Genomic DNA, 27,957 nt, shown 5'->3' on the forward strand with positions numbered 1-27,957 from the left:
TTCATCAAGTACTAAATACATGTCTCTGACTGGCAGCAGCTTTTAGACTAAAAAACAACAAACAACTGTTAAATCTTTATTCAATTAAGAATGTACAAATAAACAATTCTAAAATAAAGAGACATATTGACTTGTTCTATAAACAATTGTGATATGTATGAACATTGTATCATGATTAGATAATGTAGATTTTACAACAATCAGCAGATTAAGGTATCTAACCCTCAAATTAGGCGATATTGTACATTTAAATAAACCGTTATAACATAAAAATATCCGCCTGGTGATCCCATATATTTTTGGTATTGTATGAAAAGGTATTACTTGCTGGGTACTAATATGTTACCAGTAATGAAATGATCGAAAATACATTATAAATGAATTTAAGTTTGTATACTTGCTTTTTAAAATGAAATGAGTCAATTTGCAATCCTCCCTTACCAAGAGAGCTTGTTTGACATATTATTTTAGGCATAATTGTTGTATATTCTTATACTCTTATACATGAAAGCTTTTCAAACGAGGATCACCAGGCATTCAAAATTCCCGTATTAGCGGATACCTTAGTAGAAGAATTACAGTCAATTAAGGCCAGGCTTTCTTACCCTGCAAATAGCGCTAGATTTTGGCCCACACTTCAAAATCTCTCATATTTGACTCAAACCAAGATGTTAATCATAGCATCAAATGGTATTTGTTGGATGAGCTTCAGTTTGTACATGCAGTTTCAGGTTTTATTTTTCTTCATTCACACAGCTTAGAAGTAGTTTATGCTGGCAAGTTCATAAACCAAATGTCAAAAGCATTAATTCTATATTCAACTTGTTTGCATTCATTAAGCACAATTATAAACCAGCACTTTTGGTTATATACAAATACAATATACCCGGTAAGTCATTTTTCCTCTATCACAGACATTGGGGGTTCTTATTTAATACTAACAATAAAGGGGAAACACTAATTAATATCTGATATAACATTAGTTGACACTTATTTAGGATGAAAAACAAAGATGGAAATTGCCAATATTACAATGACCAACATACACGGTAAATGAACATGTCAGTTCGATCCAATTAAAGTTTTTCTGAGTACTTGATCAGAAGATTATCTGAGTACTCATGTACCGATTTTACTACATCTCTACAAATTATAGAACACAGATCTCGTGTCTTAAGATACAAACTAGGAATGCTAGTTTCACATCACATGTATGACATTGGTTAAAAAGTAATTTCACGTTGATGTATATACCAGTTTTATTGCACAAAATGAATTCATGACGTTCGAGAGATTTTCGTTTAGAGAAAACATTTTCGAATACACCATGCAAATATATGGTCATTGTTAACTGCACAAATGTCATTTGATATGAAATGTTTTCATCCAGTGCACTTACTTGAAATGGTGAACATGTTTACATAATAAAAGATTGGTTACAAAACTACATGTATGTACAGAAAAATAATTGAAAATACAAACAGCCATCACATGAAATTATTGAAAACATGCATGTATATGAAAATAAATTGTTATATAAAGTTAAATAAGTAAATGTATAATATAATATATGTGAGTATAAAGAATATCACAAAAATGGTTTGAAAGTAAAAATGAGGTCATAAACATTAAATAAAAAATATTTTGTAGTAATTATCAAAAGTCTATCAAAAACAAATTATAAACTACAACAAAAAAGAACTAGTTGCCATAATATTATGGTAGCTATTTTGAAATGTGTAGTGTTGACCTTGCAAACATTTCATTGACTAATTTTCCAGCAAGGTCAAGGAAACATTTGAAATGAAACAAAGAAGAAACCTTAAGTATCACTCACAGTCTGAACAATGCGTTAACTCATTTATACACAACGCTGACACTATGGTGATGCTGTTGTCATGACAATGTCTATGATCACTGTGAAGAGTTCTGGACATTCTTCACAAGCCCCTGTGCAGTGAGGAACAGGTTGATTGGGGTGTTGCCGTCGGTGATCAGTGTTGACTCCATCCCGAGGCTCGTCAACATACGAACCTTAAACGTAGAAGCACAGAATCAAGTAAATCCATATACACATGTTTCAATCTTTCATTAATGCACTTTACTTATCCATAATTTGTCATTATGCTTGCTTAAGCTGTTCTTATTCATATTCCGAAATACATGCTGGAGCCACAAAAATAACATAATTACCTGCATATCAGGCCCGGCAGTTGCTATGGCAGCGAGTGTTTTGGCTCCGATGGCAGAGACCATGTCGGCAAACTTCTTCACCTCAATGTCGGCATTGGCACGCTCTTTCTCAAGCTCCAGGTGAGTCTGGCTCCGCACAAACGAGATTTCACTTGACCTCGCCTGGGAAGACAATACATGGATTGTAAAACCATCATACAATAACATGATGCTACAAACAGCTGCTAACACTTGTCCATATTTCACAATAACCAAAGTCCCATAACTCAAAAAACAAGAGGCCCAAAAGGGCCTATGCTCTACTGGCATGGCTCTGGTGGTCATTTTCAATCCAGAGCATGTACGTTTGAGTAATAGGCAACAAATATATAGTTTACTTTTAGTGTTTGGGTTAGCTGAACTCATCGTAAAAATTTCATTTCTGTAGCTTTAAAAATAAAAAGTTGGTCAAAGTCAAGGACATCCGAAGACAACATTAATGCTTGTTCGCAGTACTGTTCACATAGTCAAAATTTCATTACTGTAGCTTTAAAAATTAATAAGTAAGTCAAAAGGGGTTGGGCCAGCTTTTGCCCAAGGGGCATTATTTCAAAAGCTTTCAATTGCATCATATGATGCTCCACAACAAATATCAAAGGTATGAACCTTGTGGTTTGAAACAAGAAGATTTTGAAAATATTTCTTAAATAAGTCTCTAGGAAAATTGTGACACCCAGGGCAGTGCTAATTTTTGACCCAAGGGGCATAATTTGAACAACCATGGTAGTGGACCACTAAATAAAGCCTTGTTCAAAATAGCAAGGATTTGCATAGTGGTTTCAGACAAAAAGGTTTTTAACATTTCCCAATTTAAGGGGGGGGGGAGTCCGTCCCTTACAAAGAAAAGAGAACTCTTCCCTGGGCCTCCGCCAACGTCGCTGAGGTCGTTTGCATTTGCCGCACTGGTCCGCTGCGGGATAATCTCCGCGGTGAGTGTGGGGGTGGGGGAGGAGTAATGACCCCAGGGGCATAATTTGAACAAACCTTCACAAGCAATTGTGACTTTACATGTAAACTTGGCTAAAAATAGCCTTCGCTCATGTGGACTTGGCTAAAAATAGACTTAGCTTAAAATAGCATTTTTTATACTTTCAAGACCCATAATCCAGGCATGCATGGGCAGATCTGGCTGGTTTTCAAAAAAACCGAGTTCTAATGGATATCTAAATACTGTTTCATCGAGATACAATCAAAACTGAAGACCATATCATGTTCACAAGCAATTGTTTACAGATGAACGGACTTTTTAATACTTTCAAGGCCCATAATCTAAGCATGCGTCTGGCTGGTTTTCGAAAGGAACTGAGCTCTAATGGATATCTAAATACTGTACAAGTTTCATCGAGATACGATCAAAACTGACGACTGTATCATGTTCACAAACTAGTGTTTACACAATAGCATTTTTTTATACTATGAAGGGTCATAATCTAGGCATGCATGGGCGGGTCTGTCTGGTTTTCGAAAGGAACTGAGCTCTAATGGATATCTAGATACTGTACAAGTTTCATCGAGATACAATCAAAAATGAAGACTGTATCGTGTTCACAAGCAATTGTTTACAGACGCACATACGCACGGATGCACATACTACGTACACATTACCATCGCATAAGCTCTTCTGGCCTTTGGCCAGTAGAGCTAAAAATTACAAAGAGTGCTGGAATTCGATACACTAATGAATATATTTAAACCCAGTTTATGACCAGCATTGAAGTGTTCACATGGACAACACAATTAATGCTACAACAATACCTTGACTTTCTCCAAAAAATCTTAATGTATAAGGCCAGTTTCATCACAATTTGAACTCTGTTTCCAACCAATGCTCATCTACTAAATATTGTCTAAAAAATTATTAAAAACAATTCCAAATTAACTGAATGACGACTGAATGAGGACACCAAAAATAAGTAACATGTATCTCACCATATCCTGAGTTTCAAGCTGAGCGTAATGTTCGATTTCCTGAGCTCTAGCCTTAAGTCTGGCAGCTGTAAAATACAGTTTCAAATGAGTGAATAAATAAATGAAAACCTTACATACTTCAGCTCAAAAGTAATGGACTTGAGTAAAGAAAATTCTCACATTCCATCAACCTCACTTTCATCCTTTATACCTTTCTCACTTTTGACACTTTTGACATTAATTCCTTTGTCTCACATTCAAACATTTATCTCAATATAACTTTTCAACCTCTAACCTTCACACTTAACAAATACCTTACTGTATTTTTATTATAAACTTGCAGAATACTTTACCTATTCACCCTATAAGATTGTTATCGATTTATCTGACTTACTTAACATGCATTATATTTTTATAAACTAACCTTCAAAATTACCTTCAAATTAACTTTTATCTCACTTCCATGGTTGTTTTCAATCTCACTTTTACACATAACCTCTATATCATGTTTACACCTACTCTCTGTCACACTAACATTCTATCTCACTTTACACTTTTCTTCTAACGCACAGACACACTGACCCTATATTTCAATTACTTTTTATCTGACTTTAACACATACTTTATATCTCATATTATACATACCGTCTATCTCACTTTCCCACTAACCCTTCATCGAAACTAACTCACTTTACTCTATATCACTTTCATACAACTGCCTATCTCACTTTAACACATACTTTGCATCTCACTTAATCAATAAATCATTTCATATTAACTTCTATCTCACTTACACACATACTCTGCATCCCACTTAGTCAATATATTACTGTCATATTAACTTCTATCTCACTTTCACACATACTCTGCATCCCACTTAGTTAATATATCACTTTCATATTAACTTCTATCTCACTGTCACACATACCCTGCATTTCATTTACCTTCTATCTCACTTTCACACTCTATGAGGAGTCGTTCTGCCTGTGCTTGGGCCTCTGCTGTTGCCTGACCAGTTGACTCGACTGCCGCTGTCACTGCCCGCAGCTCCAGCAGCTTGCACCTCTCTGCCTCAAACTGCTTCTCACTTTCAAGCTTCTGCCGCTCCAGTTCACCCTTGGCAATCTGCTCGATCCTCTTGGCCTCATGCTGTGCAGCTGCTTCTAAGGAACTGAAATGAAAATGTATTGATTAGAAAGATTTTTTTCAATGGTATTTAAAGATAAGGTAAACCATTCTTAGGCAATGTAATTACTTGATATGGGTACATTTTGATTATCTTAGTACATTTTCATTGTTCATTGTTCATTGTCATAGTACAGGAGATTCATGAGACACAAGTATTGAATAACCTTGTTACTAGTTAATCCATCAATACTTCTAGTTTGTATATAATCTAAGTGGCAAGCATATAACAGGTTTCTAATATCAAGGGTGAGTTAGGTCAAAACTATCTGCCCTCTCGCCCAAAAGGCCCCCAGTTTGGCCCCATCACAATGAGGATTTTAGTACTGATTTATATCTTGGAACATAAGGTGATTCAAAAAGCTATAAGCTATCACCTCAATCAAGCTTAAATAAAAGGTATGTCTCCACACCCAATATGTCAAAATGTCCGCCCGGTTAGCTCAGTCGGTAGAGCGTTGGACTGTTAATCGGACAACCCGGGTTCGATTCCCGGGCGGACCAGGTCACTTCTGTTGTGATTGGTTATGAAATCCTTTCTACGACCATTCGCACTGTACCACTGCCCCTGGCATGTACAGAAGTTGTCAGTTCCTTGCAGAAGTGAAGGCACCTAGTACTGGTTCACTGCCCAGGATAGGTGTGCGGTGGTTGAACTGTCACTCTGGGACCCTTCAATGTGCTCACGCCGGGACCCGGAGTATAAACTACTAACACCACCACCCACCAATATGTCAACTTCCAGAATATCAAAACTCACAGTGATTGCTGAGAAAAAGTGTATCAGACAAAAAAAGAATAAAGGAAGATAATTCTGAGCTGACTGATGTAAAATCAATGTAAACAGACATTTTTAGGCAAATCCAATACAGCTGCCAGTCAGCTATCTTGAAAACATGGAGCTTTCATGTAACACCCAAGACAAATGATTTCAGAATCTTACAAGTTAAAGACATGACACAATTTATTGGTGACCAACTGATTGGAAATGAGGGGACAACCTAACAACCATGACATGGAAGACGACGATGCCAGACAAAGTTATCCTTGCTTTTCAGGCAATACAATAATGTCTTAGGTAGGTGGATGTTACCTGGTGGCAATCTCGATGGCCAGCTGTACAGATTTTGAGAGACTTTCGCTCATCTTTTTATCCACGGGCTCAATACTCTGGATGTCAATTGAGGTGATCACCTGCAACACACATGGCACAAAACTGACCAAGAAGATTGATGATTGAGGTGGACAAGAACATACTTAGTTACAGTAACAGGGAGTTACTACAGATGTTAAAGAGCTTTGGTCATGTTGAAGGGATGTTCTTTATAAAATTAATGTACAGAGATGTTACATAGCGAAGAATTTTAATTTATTGTTTTCCCCTCCCTCCAATATGCATGTATTGCCCTTGCCTTGTGCCCTAAACATGTTTTTTTTTTTTTTTTTTTTTGTCTACTGGGTTTGTCAATACATTTTTTATTGTATTATTGTACTTTTTGTCGGTGTTGAATATGTAAAACTTAATTAAAAAGGATAATGCTACAACAATATTCTCTGGTTCATTTTATATTTGGCCAAGCTATTTCCTAAATCAAGAAAGTCTAATCAGAGGCTGAAACAAACTAGTCCATACCAGGTTATTGGCAGCAAACTTAAGTTGTTGGAGTGTCTCGCCCGTGACAGAGTCCTGGAACACAGCATGCTGTATCACCTGGGCAGAGTGTCGATGAAACTCATCAAACGGGATCAACGCCACCGCGGCTCTTATCTTACTAGCTGGAAAGTCAACAGATTAACAAGGTGAACAAAACACAGGATACCTCTTTAATTTTTCCCACATTGTTAAGGGGAATAACACATAAATCAATTTATCCAAGCCTTGTTACACAATTGTTTATTATCATTGGAAGTTTGTGTATAGAGTTTAATGTCATTACCTTGAGTTTTCCCACAAGTTTTTGTGCATCCCAAAACATGTTAACCTATCACAAAACTGTTAACTAAGAATACTGTTACCTATTTGTCTGCAGGCAAAACCAATGAAGTCCGGCACAGCAAACACTTTGGATTCACTCTCCAAGTCACTCTTTGTGTACTGGAATACAGCATGAAAATCATATTGATTGGTAGGGTCAATGCCAAAAAAGTACTTCATGTTATGTGGCCTTGTACCTTCAGGTATTTTGATTTCTGCAAGAGTACACAACAAAAACACCAAAGATGGTTGCTTACAAAGTAATTAAAGTGATTGTTTATTATAGTGTCATGCCTTTCAATTAATGGCCATTCTGCTTGACTTACGAGAAACCTTGATATATGAACACCTTTTACTCCCGATTCCGAACATATCTGCCAGGAGCAGGATGGCAATAACAGTCAATTATTTAACCAGGTCAGCAACTGGCCATATCAGAACAAGCCCCTTATATGAATTGGACACAACATGTATTTTCAGACAGATCAACCAAAACACACAAAATATTAGAATAAACATTCAGGATTCCATACATTTCACTAAATTTCAATCTGCTTGTACCAGCGAGGTTTTATCATAAAGTAAACAAATTAAGTTTACTTGTTTGTACAAAAGAAGTTTAGTGCAATAAACACTGATAATAAACTAGAAATGTGTCCATAGGACACGGATGCCCCCACTTCGATTTTTTGTCACAGAAAATAAGCCATAATGATTATTCAGGATAATCTGAGGGCCCTAACTCCTAAATGATTAAAGCGATTTCCATGGCTATCGAACTTGATCAAGATATTATGGTCACAAACATGTGTTAAAAGTTTGGTGAGGATTGGACAAACAGTTTTCAAGAATTAGATCGGAAACAATCTTCGGGACGTATTTTTCAAGTCTTTTTTTGCAAATAAAGGGCCGTAACTCCTAAATGCCAAAAGCGATTTCCATGGCTATTGATCTTGATCAAGATATTATGGTCACAATCATGTATGTAAAGTTTGGTGAGGATTGGACACATACTTTTCAAGAATTAGATTGGAAACATATATTTTTGAAGTATTTTTGGCAAAAAAGGGCCGTAACTCCTAAATGACTAAAGCGATTTCCATGACTATCGAACTTGATCAAGATATTATGGTCACAAACATGTGTTAAAAGTTTGGTGAGGATTGGACATACAGTTTTCAAGAATTAGATCGGAAACAATCTTCGGGACGTATTTTTCAAGTCTTTTTTTGCAAATAAAGGGCCGTAACTCCTAAATGACAAAAGCGATTTCCATGGCTATCGAACTTGATCAAGATATTATGGTCACAATCATGTATGTAAAGTTTGGTGAGGATTGGACACATACTTTTCAAGAATTAGATTGGAAACATATATTTTTGAAGTATTTTTGGCAAAAAAGGGCCGTAACTCCTAAATGACTAAAGCGATTTCCATGACTATCAAACTTGATCAAGATATTATGGTCACAAACATGTGTTTAAAGTTTGGTGAGGATTGGACAAACGGTTTTCAAGAATTAGATCGGAAACAATCTTCGGGAATTTTTGGCAAAAAAGGGCCGTAACTCCTAAATGACTAAAGCGATTTCCATGACTATCGAACTTGATCAAGATATTATGGTCACAAACATGTGTTTAAAGTTTGGTGAGGATTGGACAAACGGTTTTCAACAATTAGATCGGAAACAATCTTCGGGACGTACGTACGTACGTACGTACGTACGTACATACGTACGGACAAGGGCAACCCTATATGCCGCCACTTTGTGGGGGCATAAAAAGGATGTATTTTATCAAACTCTACATTTATATTTCTGGTATTCTTTTCAACATGTTAAAATTTTGCAAAATATCTGAACAACCTGTCCTGTACGAGAGAAAATATTTCTTTCTTTCCTACCTCAAAATGGTTGTTGAATCCAATCGTTAACTTGAGCCTTGCATGGTCAGATGTTTCAACCTGTAGAAAAAGAAATAATAAACAAGAGATGTTTGTTAAACATTATGTCCCTCCTGAGCGCCATGTTGTCAGGATTATATGGACAATTGAATGAAATATGCATGGACCGAAATGACAGCTGATTTGTCACTGACATTGGATGCCGTTGAGGCAGTTTTAAGATTATGACCATTCAAAGTTTGAGGATAGACCGTGTTATGACCATGACCTTTGACTCTATGACCTCAAAATCCATAGGAGTAATCAGCAGGTCACCAAAAATCTAAATGTCAAGTTTGAGGGCCATGGGTGCAGGCATTGACAAGTTATCACACAAACAAGCTTTTTTCGTTCAAGGACACTATAACCTTGACCCGATGACCCCTAAAATCATAAGGGGTCATCTACAGGTCAGACACAACTCCAAGTCAAGTTTGAGGGCTATGGGTGCAGGCATTGTCGAATTATCACTTGAAACATTTTCGCATTCAAGGTCACTGTGAACTTGACCTTTGACCCAATGACTCCTAAAATCAATAAGGATCATCTCCTGGTCAGGCCTAACTTCCATGTCAAGTTTGATGATCATAGGTTCAGGCATTGTTGAGATATCACTGGGAGAAGATTTGTTAACTTTTTTGTGTTAAAGGTTACTGTGACCTTGACCTTGGGCCGATGACACCCAAAGTCAAGAGGGGTCATCTACTGGTCAGGCCCAACCTTCATGTCAAGTTTGATGACCATAGGTCCAGGAATTGTCGAGTTCGCTTTCAAGGTTATTGTGACCTTGACCTTTGACCCCTAAAATCAATAGGGGTCATTTACTGGTCAGGCCCAACCTCCAAGTCAAGTTTGAGGGCCATGGGTGCAGGCATTGTTGAGTTATCACTCGGACAACCTTTTATCGTTCAAATTCACTATGACCTCTGGCCCAATGACCCCCAAAAACAATAGGGGTCATCTACTGGTCAGGCCCAACCTCCAAGTCAAGTTTGAGGGCCATGGGTGCAGGCATTGTCGAGTTATCACATGGAAAACCTTTTACCATTCAAGGTCACTGTGACCTTGACCTTTGGCCCGATGACCCCAAAAACAAAAGGGGTCAGCTACTGGTCAGGCCCAACCTGCAAGTCAAGTATGTGGGCCATGGGTGCTGAGTTGTTGAGTTATCACTCGGACAAGCTTTAAAATTATTTTACAATTAAAGGTCACTGTGACCTTGACCTTTGACCCGTTGAGCCTTAACATCAATAGGGGTCATCTACTGGTCCGGCCCAACCTTCATGTCAAGTTTGATGACCATATGTCCAGGAATTATTGACTTATCACTCGGACAAGCTTTGGTCTACCGACAGACGGACCATGTGCAAAGCAATATACCCCTCTTCTTCGAAGGGGGGCATAATAAATGAGCTTAATAAAAAGGGAGGAGTACTGTATAAAATTGTTAAATGGGACTTTATTGGAAGAAGAGCTTTTCTCCTCCCTGTTCATAAATATAATGTTTTTTTCAGTCAAATTTCCAGCGAAACTATAAAAAGTATCATAAGCAATATAAAGTATCGGAGTTTTCAACAATAATCTGTAACCGGTCTACCTCTACATGGTCCGTGATGAAGTCTGGTCCAAGCATCAAACACAGCGACTTCAACGCATTTGACTTCTTCGGCTTGCCAGCTGTTCCATGCCAGAAGCAAAAATGTAGGATTATAATTTGGTGTAAGTCTTTTTTTCAATTAAAATAATTTGATGAACCATGTGAGTGTAGTGTCAGATTCAAAACAGTTGATTTAATTGTAAAATAAATACCTCTTTTTCCATTAAAAGTTTTAGTGAGGTGTGAGGCTAGTTTCAGCAAGAACCTTACCACACTGTGTAAGCCTCTCGGTGCTTTATTTAATAAGCAAATTGAATTTGAATATTCTGTTCTAGGTTACATACCACTAAGACTGAGGACAGTGAAGTTGTCATGCGGGCCCAGGATGACGAGGTCTGGACCAAACACAACACGGGCTGTCTTATCTAGGTAGTTGTTAACCTGGACTGCCGTGTTGCCCGGGCAACGGTATTGAACCACCCGTGTCTTGTCCCTACCCTGGAAAATGTTTTTGGATTACAACACTGTTTTTTAATCACAATATTAACACTCTTATTGCGCTTTAATACTAAATTTATATTCCAATGAACACAACATTTTCGGAGTACCCCTGACAATACAAAGATGAGACTTGCGACTTGTCATATTATGTTTTATTGCATAAAATGACATGTGATGTCAGTTAAACAAGTGTCTGCATTAACACTGCAACTGTTCAGACATCCAAATTCATTTCAGATTCAATAGTCTTTAAAGCATTATTTTTCAGTGTTGTCGAAAATTGATAGCTTTAAAATTGCCCATCATCGTTGTATAAACACATTTGGTCAGTGCCCAGATAACCAAGTCCTTCAGACTATTTAAGTCTGAGTTTGAGAGAAATGCAAATACTTTATTTTAAAGAATATCTTTAATATAAATATTCAGAACAAAAGATGTATCAATAATTGTATGACCAGCTGTTTGTTACAGATACAGAAAATTACCATTATAGCCCTTTTAATATCAATTGCACAAAAATAAATTTATTTTCAGTTAAAAGCCATAAACTCTGACTCAAGATGTGAGTGAATGTGGCATCTGTTCTCATGATTACCTTCAGAAACTGGGGGTCCACAGACTGTTCAAAGTAGGCTATTTTCCTGATATCCTCCGACCCTATGCCCCCACCACGCCTGAAAACACACACTCATTAAGGAACCATGCCCACAGAGAAGCTACTGGTAATTCTCACATAGCTCAATCAAACCTTAAATTTTGATGCCTGGGAACCCCAAATAACTTAAGCATCAATTAAAAAGCATTTGCATGCTTATCACAAAACCCTAAAAGCCAATGACAAAAATTACAGTATACCTAAAGTTATTATAGTCTGTATATTTGCTCTTTAAAACTGAAATCAGATGTCAACGATATATTTTTCAATCTTTGAAGGCAATTTCGTTTTTTAATAATATTTTCAGTATTTTTTTTAGATTTTATTTTCCTGCACAAAACCCTTTAAAGCTATACGATTATTGATATCATATGGGGTCACCAGGTTCCCAAAATTCCCATATGACATCGGAATATTGCACATCTTAAGTGCTTTGTTAATCCGAGATTTTTATATTAAAGTACCGGTACCCGAACTCTACAATTACTTTTGTATTGTATTTGTATTGTCGTACTCACTATACATAGAGAGAATACCATTTTAAGGGTTAAAGATGTATGAATCATGCACCATAAAGTTTAAATGTACATATGACAAAATTAAACAAGTTCATCTTTCCACACAGTCATAAGGTGTACCATTTTAAATGTCACAGACACCACATACTTGAGCATTTCCTCCACATCAGGAGAGAGTTCCTTCGCCCAGAGCTGCTCATAGGCCTTCAACATGTACGACTGGGGGCCCATTACGGCACGAACCTGTAATACAATGTTATTGCATGATGTTGCTTGTTTAAAATGAAATACAACCACTGTAATGTAACTACACATTGATGTCATTTTGCTCCACTAATTTACATGTAACATCAATTTATCACCATTGTTTACAGATGCATGGACGCACAAACGACCAACAACATGCCATTCCATAACCTCTTCTGGTCTTTATCCAGTACAGCTAATATCTCCATATCTGGCAACAAATGTGGCATGTGATCAAAAGAATCATACAGTCAATGCCATTAAATACAATAATTTATAGAACTCGTCACTGAACAGTGCAAAGCTTCCCAGAGGCTTGCTTTATCCCTATCGCCAGAGGTTTGTGATAAAAATCACCAGAGGCTTGCGATAAAAATCGCCAGAGGCTTGCTTTATTGCCAGAGGCTTGCTTTATCCCTTTATCGCCAGAGGCTTGTGATAAAAATCACCAGAGGCTTGCAATAAAAATCGCCAGAGGCTTGCTTTATTGCCAGAGGCTTGCTTTATCAATTTTTCTTATACTTGTTTCATTTTTTTTTGCATTAAATGGCAACTCATGTAAGATGCTACATTTTTGTAACGCTTGACATATAAATCTAACCTAGACAAAAATCATTTGATTACCAAATTAGAATCTTTATCTTGACTTCTTATTTCAAAACAAAACAAGTTGCAATATATGGTTTCTAATACGATCCCTATATTCTGAACACTGTATTTTCTATATTCCCAAGGACATTGTTCAAATATTAGAGTCAGACTTGATTAAAAAGGGAAATAGTTGAATTATATCCTACTTTTCCGGACTGTGTGTCCTGCACGTAGATGCCCTCATTTTTACTGAGAGGAATCTGCTTTCTGAAATCAAACAGACCACATAACTCACTTACACACCTTTGCCAAATCATTATACTTTTCAAAAGTTATGTATGGTATTCTTTTTGTGTTTTCTGAACTTTTTCACCATCTTTAAAAGGGCTAAAATTAAAAAAAGAAAATTTATAAAAATCATTCTTTCTGCCCAATTTAAAGTCATTTTTTTCCCTGCATCTCAATTCTATTACTTTAAATAAATTAGCTTGAAGCATTATAGCATAAAATTTTCCAAATTTGAATCGTTTAAAAACTTGCAAAAATGAAAAGGCAAAACCTCTTCCCACTTTCTGCTGAAAAGCCCTGGTTTTTATGTAGAATACTGACCTCCTATCAATGACCTTGACCTCTATAGGAGGAATATATTCCAGGGGACCCATAATCATCCAGCGTTCACCACTTCTACGTAACACCTTCTTTCCTGCAATCAGTCAGAGACAAAATAGCTGTACATGTGAAAACAGTGAACATAAACCTACATGTGTGTAAATTATATTTGTATGAAGTTTAATTATTTTGTATTAATGAAATTGCGTCAGATTATAACCTCACAATGAACCAAATCTATTGTTATTGCTTGTGTTTCCACAGCTGTACGAGGTAAATACAATATTCCATTGAGAGTATTTGGATTTTCAGGACATATTTGGTTTCTCTTTAGCCATTATTCACATTTACACAAAGTTTAAATGTGAATATCTTGAATAGTTTTGTAATTATTGCAAAGTTTGATTCTGATAATAAAACTCGAACAAAAACTAACATTGATAACACCAAGGCTATGCCAATAGCCTTTTTGTATAAGATAATGTTCAGAATGCCATCAATACAGTAACAGTAAGATTGCTCATCCGGATTACACAAGTGAGGGAGAATATGTCACTTTGAGCTGTACCATGGAGAGTGTTTTTATTTTCATCTTTATATTGCTCATATATCGGAATGGTAACAAGTAGGCAGAGCTTAACCGTGCATATAAATAAATTGCATGCAGGTTAATTATGATGCTATTCACTTATATACACTCTAGTTACTGAACATGGTACATACAAATCAGCTTGACTATTTAAAGAGCTATCTGCTGATATCATGCTCAAGTCTGTTTACCGGTTGAGGGCAATACTGTATGCAGTGTCACCAAGGAAAGCCTGAAGAGGCTTGAACACATTATGGGAGACAGACACACCTATACCACTACACCACACTCACTGTATGCAGTGTCACCAAGGAAAGCCTGAAGAGGCTTGAACTCATGACCTTATTTATGGGAGACAGACATACCTATACCACTACACCACACTCACTGTATGCAGTGTCACCAAGGAAAGCCTGTAGAGGCTTGAACTCATGACCTCAATTATGGGAGACAGACACACCTATACCACTACACCACACTCACTGTATTTAGTGTCACCAACGAAAGCCTGAAGAGGCTTGAACTCATGACCTTATTTATGGGAGACAGACACACCTATACCACTACACCACACTAACTGTATGCAGTGTCACCAAGGAAAGCCTAAAGAGGCTTGAACTCATGACCTTATTTATGGGAGACAGACACACCTATACCACTACACCACACTCACTGTATGCAGTGTCACCAACGAAAGCCTGAAGAGGCTTGAACTCATTATGGGAGACAGACACACCTATACCACTACACCACACTCACTGTATGCAGTGTCACCAAGGAAAGCCTGAAGAGGCTTGAACTCATGACCTTAATTATGGGAGACAGACACACCTATACCACTACACCACACTCACTTACTACTACTTTCGTTCAAGAGAAGAGAGGAGTGCAACTTCTGTATTTTTCAATGTTCCCAAAAGAAAGAGGATAAACAGTAACCAACTTTTACTGTTTATAATACGCTGCTAGAGGTGATATACAGGGGGAAAATCGTGAGAAAAATTATTAATTTATTTTGGAAATATTGAATTCAAAATCTTTCTGAAATCAGTCTAAAATAGATATAGAAAAAACTTAATAGTATGCAGACGATGATTTTAATAATATCTAATACTGTTAACAATCTACAGTAAATTTTGGTAAATACCATTGCACATGTCTTTAAATTCTTCTTCGGCCTGCAGAACAATGGCTTCCGTCTCAGACAGCACATCGCTCTGTTGAATACCTTTCTCTAATCGCTCTCCTGTGAATACATGTTTGTACATATTGAAACAATGTTGTCATCTTTTACTGGATATTAAAAATGTTCTCCTGTTTTAAGAGTCATGGTGGATAATATTAATTTATGCAGCATATAATTTATATTATAAAATACTTCTTCTTGTCTGTTATAATATGAAATACAAAAGACACATGAATAATGGTTTTACAAGCCTGCAAGCTGTGCACTGGTTGAAATTAATGCTTTCAGCGCTTGCTCAACTATCTTTGATAAACCTGGGAGTAAGATTACATGTACATGTATTATTGGTCCCAGTATAAACATACCTATTTTTTGTGTGTGTTTTTTCTGTTTGTGGAGTATTGTGCTGTTGTTCTTGTTGTTCCTTGTTTGAGAAATTTTTGTTTTTGTGTTCTATGTCTTTGGCGTTTACCCTGTGCTATTAAACAGGGTTTTTGTTTAAACTTTTGCCTACTAAGCTTGTTTCTGTAGTTTTTCACATAAGTATTGCTCAAATTTTTTATTTTATATAGCAGAAATTACTGATTTGTTTCATGTAAAGCACTGGTAAATAATTTCAGGCTTGTTCAACAGAAAGTCTGATTTTGATCATTGAATGCATATGCTACACATTTCATCAATAACATGACACTCTTTGAAAGCTTCCAAAAGAACAAAAACAAACTTATTGAACTTAAGTGGATAATTAATAAATAATAATAAGTAGAAATTCTCAAGTGCATTTTCCACAAATGTACCTGGGTTGAGGAAAAATGACGCACATCCCACCCGGAGTTGCCGCCGGGCCAGCTGGGGTTTTCCCTTGTTGTCTACAGGGTCCAACACCACGCAGTACTGACCCTGGCCCAGCACAAGCCGTGACTGACTGGATACAACCTCCTACAATGGTGATTAAAATATTGAGACTGTTTGCCGTATTACAGAAGCAGCTTAATCTCATGGTGTACCTCGTCCAAAACATCAACAATTTCGTGAACTGTTTAATCAAAGCATTTGTTTTACTATGAAATATAACAATTCAGTGTTCTACACTTAGTTAAGTTTCTACACTTAGTTAAAATCTTATTTTTTTTATTAAGATGCTTGTGTAATATGGCTCCAGCTTGTGTATGGGATAGTTGAAAGGGTACTGTGCATAAAGCAGCTGGGTCTAATGCCATAACCACAAAGTTCTGACCACAGCAAACACTATTGACTGGATAATCAAATGCATCACCAGCAAACTATAAATAGGTCATTATTAATGTTCACCACTGTTTGTATCAGAGACAAATTTAAGTGAATCACAGTTTCATTTACAGTTTTCTTTTTCTTTTTTCAATCCATCATTATTCTACATTTTCTCAGGATTCAAGCACATGCTGTAGAACATGATACGATGAAAACCATGTACATTTTGTTTCTAATTTAGTTTTATAACACCTGGGGCGCTCCATATTGAGGCTAGTCAACAAGGTATTCACATTTTACACTTTACAAACTAAAGTGTACACGATCAAATTATTCAGGCAAAATATGTTCAACTTTTCTATCATCTATCAAACAAATACAATTAATGGCCTACACACCACTCCAATCTGTGGGTAATATTCCTCCGTGTGTTCTCCCGTCAACAGCCATTCCTCGCCCGCCAACCTTTAACACACAGAGTACATAAACAGCTTGAAACTAGAAGGGATCTGTGAATACAACTTGTAGCAAGAGCGTTCACTGTTGCAAAATTGCTCATCCTATTTTTGGTGGTAATTGGTTGTTCTTTTGTCAAATCTTGAGAGCAGACACAGTAAATACAGTTTTGCCAATTTGAAGGTCAATAATCTGAAGTGACTAAGACAACATGGCTGATTATTGAACTGACTGGGATATTCTGCAAATGAACATGAAGGCATTCTTTTTTTTTATAATATTGAACCAAAATTCCTGAGATCTCTTTTCATCTAAATTAAATATTATATCACTTTAAATCTTATGATGATGCAAACATATGCCAAAAGGGGTTTGGAAGTCCCTTCAATTAATTTTAAATTTCTCAATCAGACAACGAAGTATTTTAACTATACCTTTTCACCCCATTTGCATCAATAAGAGTCTGTGTGGCCCGCAGAATGAGACCTGTGTTTTCAGTCAGTGTTTGTCGCTCTTCAAATGATACGACCTGTGAAAATAAACTTTTCTATCAACAAATACAACCGCACTCCACAGTAGTGCATGAATATATCAAAGCTATTAATAAAGTACTTAAGTCTTGTTTTAACAAAGGTTCAGTACAATCAGACACCCAAAGCATATGGAGTGCTTGAAACTGCAAAGGAGTCACGCAGAACATGTTTTGCATAGCCAGAATAAAAAGGTGGTGCAACTGGAGTGGTTGTTGTTGTCATGGTGACCTTCAGTAAAAAGATATTGGTCATAGGCAGCAGATCCGATTCATGAAATTCTAGTTGATTTAAAACACAATAAAACATTAAACACAACTTATTTCTTTTATTTGACTATACCATTTTACTAAATAACAATTTTGAAATACAGCATGCATGAACACTGGTAATACAGTTGCCATTTTGATTCCCTTTTCGGAGTAGGATCATTCCATGCACTAACATCCCCTGGAGCTCTCTGTGCTCATGATTGAAATGAACCCATTATCCTTTACATGTAATCATGTTTAATGCATACTCTTCATATTCTAGTCTGCTCTTAATTTTACCTGGGCAAAGTTATTTTGTCATATTTTTCAGCCAAATATCTTCCAGCAGGGGCCTGTTCCATTAAAGTTTTTAAGTTGTAACATAAATAAAATAAAATCCATATAAATGTCGCAAATGGAAACACATTGAATTTTTCTATTTCTTCAACTACCCCGTAGAAGTAGATCTTTCATGCTTTACGATGAAATATGGGGTTTTAACAGTGAAATAACAACAGTGAAAATATCAATTTGATATTTTCACTGCAAAATAAGGAGTGAAAATATCAATTTTCAGAACTACTTTTAAAATCTTTTGTTGTTACATGTACTTGCCTTGGTCAAAACAGAACACTGGACTTCAGTAAATTATGTCAAAAAAGGTCAAAAAAATAAAGAAATATTTTATAAATTTAAATAAATATATAATTGGAAATTAACAACTTACCGTTTATTACCGGTTATCCCGTTTATCAAACATTTTACTGATCTTTGAAGCTGAATGTTCGAACATTTGCTTTCATTCCAAACAAATTACAGACAAAAACAACTGTTCGAACATAAATAAAATTTTATAGCATCGATCAAATGTATTTTGAACTGTTAACCGTTGTAGTACGTAAAATGGGCTTCCTGGAGAATTCACACAACAATTTATCGGATAGATCCGATATTTTTTACCCCACCCACATCTCAAAATGTGTCAACAAACTAGCGTGGCATTTACTCTTCTGGAAAACAAACATTTAAAAGCGATACAGACTGGTCTCTGACAGTAAGATGACTGTATATTAACTTACTATAAAAACACGCATATATGCAGTCTTAAAACTAAGAAGAATGGTTAAAATCCAATGAGTATCCACATTTGTTTTGCTAACACATTTGACCTTCCAAATTTTCATCCTATAAATAGCGGCGTAGTAATTTGGTTAAAATAAAAAGTGTTTTCATTATTTTTTGGAACATTTGTGCACTAATAATACTTCATTTTTTACTGTTCATAAAGCTTTGCAATAAAAAACGAGCGAATATTAAGCTATAAGAATGAATAGCAGAGAACTATTTCTCAGCAAACCGAAAGTAAAAAAGTTGACGCTATAATTATGCATGAGGGGCGCCCTACGGGTAGCAGCGTAAAGCCCACCCTTTTCAAAAAAGGGGGTAATTCAGAAATAAATAAAAAAACAAATAAAACTCCGAAAATAAGCATAAAAGAAACAGAAAATTTGTTTATTTCAGTGTAAGATCGTATTTAATTTCACTCGTGATCATGAAAAAACTACATTTTCACTCGTGGCTTCGCCACTCGTGAAAATATGTTTTTCTATGACACTCGTGAAATAAAATACGATCTTACACTGAAATAAACAAATATCCTCTATATATTATACTGCCTTAAGTTTGATTCACCCAAATATGTAAAAAATATTAAAATATGTAAGTATAAGATCAGTTAAGATTTATATTGAAACAAGCTCCAGATATTTAAGATACCATACCTCCTCGTACACATGCGGTAAATGGGCTCCAGGTGTGTTCAGGTACCATTCCTCCCCTGTCACACGCTCCCTGTAAACAGACAGGAGGGTAAATAATTTATACTAATTACTTACTTTTTTAAAACAATTGTGACAAAAGAATCATGCTTCGTTCTACTCTAACCCTGCTGGAGATGAAATCCACAGCCTCTTGGATGAGAGGTGGACGCCTATACCACTAGACTACTCTAACCCTGGTGGAGATGAAATCCACAGCCTCTTGGATAAGAGGTGGACGCCTATACCACTAGACTACTCTAACCCTGGTGGAGATGAAATCCACAGCCTCTTGGATAAGAGGTGGACGCCTATACCACTAGACTACTCTAACCCTGGTGGAGATGAAATCCACAGCCTCTTGGATGAGAGGTGGACGCCTATACCACTAGACTACTCTAACCCTGGTGGAGATGAAATCCACAGCCTCTTGGATAAGAGGTGGACGCCTATACCACTAGACTACTCTAACCCTGGTGGAGATGAAATCCACAGCCTCTTGGATGAGAGGTGGACGCCTATACCACTAGACTACTCTAACCCTGGTGGAGATGAAATCCACAGCCTCTTGGGTAAGAGGCGGACACCTAGACCACAAGACTACTCTAACCCTGGTGGAGATGAAATCCACTGTCTCTTGGGTGAGAGGCAGACACCTATACCACTTGACTACTCTAACCCTGCTGGAGATGAAATCCACTGTCTCTTGGATGAGAGGCAGACACCTATACCACTAGACTACTCTAACCCTGGTGGAGATCAAATCCACTGTCTCTTCGGTAAGAGGCAGACACCTTTACCACAAGACTACTCTAACCCTGGTGGAGATCAAATCCACTGTCTCTTCGGTAAGAGGCGGACACCTATACCACAAGACTACTCTAACCCTGGTGGAGATGAAATCCACAGACTCTTGGATGAGAGGCAGACACCTATACCACTTGACTACTCTAACCCTGGTGGAGATGAAATCCACTGTCTCTTGGATGAGAGGCAGACACCTTTACCACTAGACTACTCTAACCCTGGTGGAGATCAAATCCACTGTCTCTTCGGTAAGAGGCAGACACCTTTACCACTAGACTACTCTAACCCTGGTGGAGATCAAATCCACTGTCTCTTCGGTAAGAGGCGGACACCTATACCACAAGACTACTCTAACCCTGGTGGAGATGAAATCCACAGACTCTTGGATAAGAGGTGGACGCCTAGACCACAAGACTACTCTAACCATGGTGGAGATCAAATCCACTGTCTCTTGGATGAGAGGCAGACACCTTTACCACTAGACTACTCTAACCCTGGTGGAGATGAAATCCACTGTCTCTTGGGTGAGAGGCAGACACCTATACCACTAGACTACTCTAACCCTGGTGGAGGTGAAATCCACTGTCTCTTGGATGAGAGGCAGACACCTATACCACTTGACTACTCTAACCCTGCTGGAGATGAAATCCACTGTCTCTTGGATGAGAGGCAGACACCTTTACCACTAGACTACTCTAACCCTGGTGGAGATCAAATCCACTGTCTCTTCGGTAAGAGGCAGACACCTTTACCACTAGACTACTCTAACCCTGGTGGAGATGAAATCCACTGTCTCTTCGGTAAGAGGCAGACACCTTTACCACTAGACTACTCTAACCCTGGTGGAGATCAAATCCACTGTCTCTTCGGTAAGAGGCAGACACCTTTACCACTAGACTACTCTAACCCTGGTGGAGATCAAATCCACTGTCTCTTCGGTAAGAGGCAGACACCTTTACCACTAGACTACTCTAACCCTGGTGGAGATCAAATCCACTGTCTCTTCGGTAAGAGGCGGACACCTATACCACAAAACTACTCTAACCCTGGTGGAGATGAAATCCACAGACTCTTGGATAAGAGGTGGATGCCTAGACCACAAGACTACTCTAACCCTGGTGGAGATGAAATCCACTGTCTCTTGGATGAGAGGTGGACGCCTATACCACAAGACTACTCTAACCATGGTGGAGATGAAATCCACAGCCTCTTGGATGAGAGGTGGACGCCTAGACCACAAGACTACTCTAACCATGGTGGAGATCAAATCCACTGTCTCTTGGATGAGAGGCAGACACCTATACCACTTGACTACTCTAACCCTGCTGGAGATGAAATCCACTGTCTCTTGGATGAGAGGCAGACACCTTTACCACTAGACTACTCTAACCCTGGTAGAGATCAAATCCACTGTCTCTTGGGTGAGAGGCAGACACCTAGACCACAAGATCATTCTCACCCGGCTCTCACCCATTACAAGGATAATGCTCTTAAACTAAAGTATCAAGTCAATTTTGTTAATTCATGCCAAACAAGACAAAAAGAACCTAAGATGTATGTTCACTGTTATACCATTCTAATTGACTGTAAATTACACTTTACCTTCCCTCATCATCAGTGAAGCCCTGTTGGGCCCGGACCTTGACAGCCATGCCGGTCTTGATGATGATTGGGTCAATAATGTCTACCATTTTCTGCAAATAGGACCAACACTTTTTCATTATCTGGATTATTGCCATTTATGTTAATTTTGAAAAAAAAGCAATACAAAGTGTTTTATATTATTAGCCTGTTATCCTTAAACTTGCTCATAGATTTTGAAGTGACTAAAGCTAATGACTTCAATTAAATAGCTACATATTGAAATTAAGCCTTAAGTCAAAAAGACAGTTAACAAGCAAACAGCCATTTGAAAAAAACAATCACCATACTAAACATTACATAACAGAAGAAGGTCTGTGTACCATGTTAGGTGTAGGGTAGAAGAGACAAGGTCCAGGAATCTGCCATTGCTCACAGGCCAGTCGTTCTTCATCATCCTCGTCCGTGTGATCATACACAGCTTCCACCCTAATCGCCTAGAAAACATAAGGCTTTTGTATTGTGGAATTATATTAGGTGTCAAAGTCTGGAAATCTGCCAGCTACTCTACACCATCGACATCTTCATACACTTCCTAAGATGGATCACCTAAACCAAAACACTCCAGCAATGTCAAGTCTGATACACTATATGTCTTTATGCTTTTGTACAACTCATTTAAGACCATATTTATATCTGAATTTCAGAGCCCAAAATCTTGAGTATGGTAGATTTGACATATTATATCCTGACTGCCTCACTCAACCCTTCTTACTACCATACTTTGAACTTTGAAGACCATTAAAATACTACTCGACTTGCCAATTTTCTGGTAATTGTGAAAAAGAGTATGGGAAATATCTGACACTCCAACACATATTAAGGGAGTGACCCCTGCACCCTTACCTGGCCCGCTCTGACAACAGGCTGGGGCTTGATGGCAGATTTGTACACAGTGCTGCCCCGCCCGTATTCCTCTGCCCCCACTAGCTCTTCCCCAGGGTACAGGCAGAATGGCTCCTGCAAATACAGAAACATACTGTTTATAGGTAGTTGAATTGTATACATAGTCATTCAAGATTATGTGAAAATATAGCTTCTACAGATTTTTATAATGAATTTCCAGTTTCCAAAATCACTTATACATTATAATAAACAGTTTTTCAAATGTAACTAATATGCACAAACATTTTTATTAATCAAATTAATAAACTTCAGCATCTTTTTTTACCATTATTATAAATAGTAATATTTGTTAGCATTCAAATAATGTTGCAATTTATGTGCAAACATTTACAAAAACTTCTACTGAGGTTTGTTACTTAAGCTGCTTATCGCGCGATAAACAACCAAACATTATGCAACAATTTTCACAGACATCTAAACTAAACCATTGGATGAACAAGCCCAAATCTTTATACTGGTGCTAGCCATTAATAAAAATCAGCCTTGCAACATAAAATCCAGAATTTGAGCAAACCCGGAGAGACTTTTACCAGTGCAGTGCTTGCAGGCTTGTGCCAATTTCGACCACTGTTAGCATAGAGCGTCACTTCGGTCCAGATAGCTAGAGAATGGCTGCGTTGCAGATAAAACTATTTGGATTTAGGTCATTGGTTATCTAAACCCATGTGAACTTTCTGGAGGCTGGGCTTTGCCTTTCCTGCTCTTTTTCTATTAGTAATCCTGCTCTTTTTCTATTAGTAAAACCATGTGGAATTAATAATCAATAGCAAATAATTTCAATCATCAGGTATATTCCATAAGATATCCTACATACATACCCCATGAAATCTGACAGCAATCTGGCCAATCTTTAGCTCACATGCTTCACCATGAACGTACTTTCTGCAATTACAATGAAATAAATTAGATTTTTATACAGTATGAACTTCACATAAACTAAACCATCTTATTTATAATTTTACTGTTCAAGAGTTCAGATTAACCACAATGTAAATAATGCAAACATACAATGTGTAATGTAAAATAAGTTCTCATAATGACTTTCAGTTTATTGATTTTATAAAAAAATGAATTTAATATAGATATTTCTTATTACATAAATTTATACCTGAACAGTGCCTATGGTCTACTGTGTACATTATAAATATTTTTCCCTTTTTTGAAATAATAAATTACGAGTCAACTAACGCTGTTGGGTTGAGTATTTCACAGTAGTGGGCGGGAGGGACAACAATCATGGGAAGAGGGCCACAAGCGAGACGCTCATTAGAGTCCAGTACCAGGGCCTGGGGTCCCCTCTCAAGCCTTGTGATGTTTGTATTCTGTACAACATAAAACAAGTCTATTTATCAATGGTCATTTTAAATCACTGTGAACTCCATAATCAATAAAAACAAAATAAAAATCCAAAAACAATAATTTAACATAGTTAAAATTAGTAAGTTTAAGTGTTTAAGCTAGCTTTTGCAAAAAAGAGGGTCCATGAGGCCATCCTTAAAAAATTGTATGTTTGCTGTAACGCTACCCATCATTTTTACAGTGAGTAGGTAGGTAGGGATTTTTTTTCCCATTGTGTGCCTTAAATTACTCAGTAAATAAGTTTCTTATCATTTCAGATTGCTTGACACTTCATTTTGGACAGACCTCATCCATTAATCCATTATCATGTAGTACAGTGTGATGACTATCATCAGACATGTCTCATTCCATCATCCTCATTTGGACAGATCCCATGGACACAGACTTAGATACTTCATCAGTGTGTCTACATAATTGTACAACAAACTCTTAGGATTACAATATAAATAGTTACAGAACATTATAATAATAAATTTGGTATTTATAATGAACATCCAAAATAAGTTTCCTGTTAATAAAGTCTAATGCATTACATCATTTTTGTTTATTGGCTTTGTTTGAGTAACATTTTTAGAAACCTACTCACAATGTTCCTGGGCAATCTCAGTCATCCTGAGTTGTTTACCAGTTCTATAAAGTTCCCATACTCCTATCAGTAACTGAGAACGCAATTTTCTCAAAATGTTCATCTATTTCAGGGTCAATTGCGACATTTTCAGTTAAAGCGGAAAAGACATCAAACCAGGACTCGTTTGTGCTGAATTTTCTAATGGAGTTTCGAGCATGGAATATGGTTTCAGGCCCCTTTTTCTCGATAACTGTAACCGCAAAGGTTACACGCTCGCCTTCGTCGGCCATTTTGTCGATAAAAACAAAAGTCAACCGCATGACGTAATATAAATGAGCCGAAGGAAAATAATGAGCGGAAAGAAAATATAATAAGCGGAAAGATTATTTTCCGTACGCTCGGAGATGCGAAAAAAAAAATTTCGTCCTGGAGGGCCTAAAAAAAAAAGTTGAGTCGCGGTAATTTCGTGAGTCGGTCGCGTTACAGCAAACATTCAATTTTTTAAGGATGGCCTGACTAAGAACAGTTTATGAACAAGAGCTGTCACAGTACAGAGCTCTCCACTATACGTCACTTTATCTTAGAAATGGATACAATAATGATGTAATATGTACCTCTCAAAAGTAATAAAAAAGCCTAAATAAAAAGTAAACAAGAAAGGCTGCAATGCGACAAACCAGATTTTCAATTGACAAAAGTAAGTTAGTTGTGAGATCCTAGGGACCACAAATGCAATCCATGTAGTTTTGTATACATAAAAAAATGTGTAACAAGTAAACGGTAACCTGTTTTAAAAATCACGTTTAAACCACACACATGATATGTTGAGAATCAATCCTTTTTTGTGATAAGGTACTGTAGTGACTTACAGTCTTGATAAGAATATGACTAGACTATGACTGAGAATTTTACATGGTAACACCTTAACATTTCAACATCAACTAGCATTAACCAGAAACAAAACATATTTTCATGACATTTTTTTTTACTGGTAGTCGGTAGCGGCTACGTCTCTTGTTTTTATAATCGATTTTTCAAATATATTGATTGTCGCCGACATAGACCTTTCCGATCAATTGTCGATTATAATCGATCATCGGCACAACACTACCCAAGAGGGCCAAAACATAATCCCATGAAAGGTCTCCATAAACTCTTCCTATACACTAAGTTTGGTCTCTATATATCAAACAAAACTTAAATTATTCAATCCATAGGTGAGTTTGATGCCATCCTCCCTCCAACCCACTAGTCTAAAATAATAGACGTGTTATACGGGATTCTTCCAATCCCTAACGTCTAAACGGGAATGTGCAAAAAACGGGGGTGTTTTAAAAATATTGAAATTGCTTTAAGTGAAGTATTTTATGGTTGAAATTGATCATAAAGAGTTATATTCATATTTTACCATGTAATTGAAATGTTATTTTGCACTAAACAAGCATTTAATGCATTAAAACTAGTTGTTTACCTTTCGAATAAAACGAAAGTTGACTGACACAGAAAACAATTATGCGAAGGGGAACAACTCGATACAATCGTAATAACTCGGCCTCCTCCGACAAAGCTTCGAGATAGACCTCGTTATACAATCGTAACAACTCGGCCATGGCCGAAATGTTCCGAGCGATTTAAAACTGTGCCCTAAAGCCTTGCAGGTGCCCTTCATGTATATATCGTTCTGTTTTGACAGAATGAAATGAAAAAAAGCCGTCAAACTCATACTTATAAGTTGGATATTTATTTTGTGTGTACGGAACTAATATAAAATAACATTATCTGGTAATATTTCTTGTTTTTATGATATTTTATAGACTCTATATGCTTTAACCCGGAATCCTGATCGGAACAACTACCCACTTTTGATACTAAACAATTTGTACGTGAAGGATTTGCCATATCAAAAATCTAAAAAAAATCCGCCAACGTACAATTATTTGGACTATCCAACCCACCTGATCAATTGATGTCATTCTAATAACCAGGTTTCACTTTAAGAAAAACCTGGTCAAAAATATAAAAATGTTCCAGTCAAAATGATGAAACATAAAATCAATAGGGGTCAATTACTGGTTGGGACTAGCCTCCATGTCAGGTTCGATGACCATTGGTCCTGGCATCGTTAAGTTTTCACTCAGACAAGCTTTGACAATGGTTTCCCAGGAGAGCCATTCATGGTTTTTATAGTTATTTTGCCTTACTTTGTATATTCTTTAAATCTTTGCACTTAAATCATAACTACCTGCATATACAGTACATAAACACAATCTCATACTCATAGAATCATTCTGTAATTTTATCAAGTCACTTAAAAAAATAGGACTTTTTATTAGTTTGGACTTAATATAAATAATGTTCGAGGCTACCAAGAGTAACACATTAGAGACATTTACAAGCTAGTATCTCTCACTAACCCTCAAACCACTGTGGTTGACAATTTGAGTTTTGACATTTCACAATTTCTTGAAATTTTGTAAAATATGAAAATAGGACTTGACATACCAGATTTACCACATGGATATATTCTAAAGGTGATATCGCAATAATTGAATCCATTCTACTTTCTTTAAAACTCTTTTATCAAAAGTAAATAGGAAAATGAATCTTAGCTCTCTATATTGTTGCTGTTTACTATCTTTCTAAAGCACTTCCTGGGGTT

At 36.9% G+C, this 27,957-nt stretch overlaps 1 protein-coding gene across 2 annotated transcripts; it reads right to left on the reverse strand.

The window, feature by feature from the left end:
• Positions 1 to 63: 63 nt before the first annotated feature.
• LOC128211469 (major vault protein-like) lies at positions 64 to 27,957 on the reverse strand. 2 transcript variants are annotated; one of them, XM_052916288.1, is made up of 25 exons: positions 27,801 to 27,957; positions 24,560 to 24,693; positions 24,190 to 24,253; positions 23,312 to 23,425; positions 22,789 to 22,902; positions 22,427 to 22,518; positions 19,982 to 20,051; positions 17,854 to 17,948; positions 17,362 to 17,428; positions 16,531 to 16,672; positions 15,695 to 15,793; positions 13,959 to 14,052; positions 13,556 to 13,616; positions 12,661 to 12,755; positions 11,935 to 12,013; positions 11,183 to 11,336; positions 10,839 to 10,918; positions 9,203 to 9,262; positions 7,342 to 7,420; positions 6,959 to 7,101; positions 6,419 to 6,519; positions 5,085 to 5,311; positions 4,162 to 4,226; positions 2,194 to 2,355; positions 64 to 2,034 (listed from the first exon to the last, which is right to left on the reverse strand). In XM_052916288.1, the coding sequence occupies exons 1-25, from the start codon at positions 27,852 to 27,854 to the stop codon at positions 1,915 to 1,917; spliced, it is 2,565 nt and encodes an 854-aa protein (XP_052772248.1). In that variant the 5' UTR covers positions 27,855 to 27,957; the 3' UTR covers positions 64 to 1,914. The 2 variants fall into 2 exon arrangements, with proteins under 2 accessions (XP_052772248.1, XP_052772249.1); XM_052916289.1 differs by lacking the exon at positions 27,801 to 27,957 and adding an exon at positions 25,317 to 25,504.

The sequence above is a fragment of the Mya arenaria genome, chromosome 12, assembly GCF_026914265.1.
Source record: "Mya arenaria isolate MELC-2E11 chromosome 12, ASM2691426v1".
NCBI lineage: Eukaryota > Metazoa > Mollusca > Bivalvia > Myida > Myidae > Mya > Mya arenaria.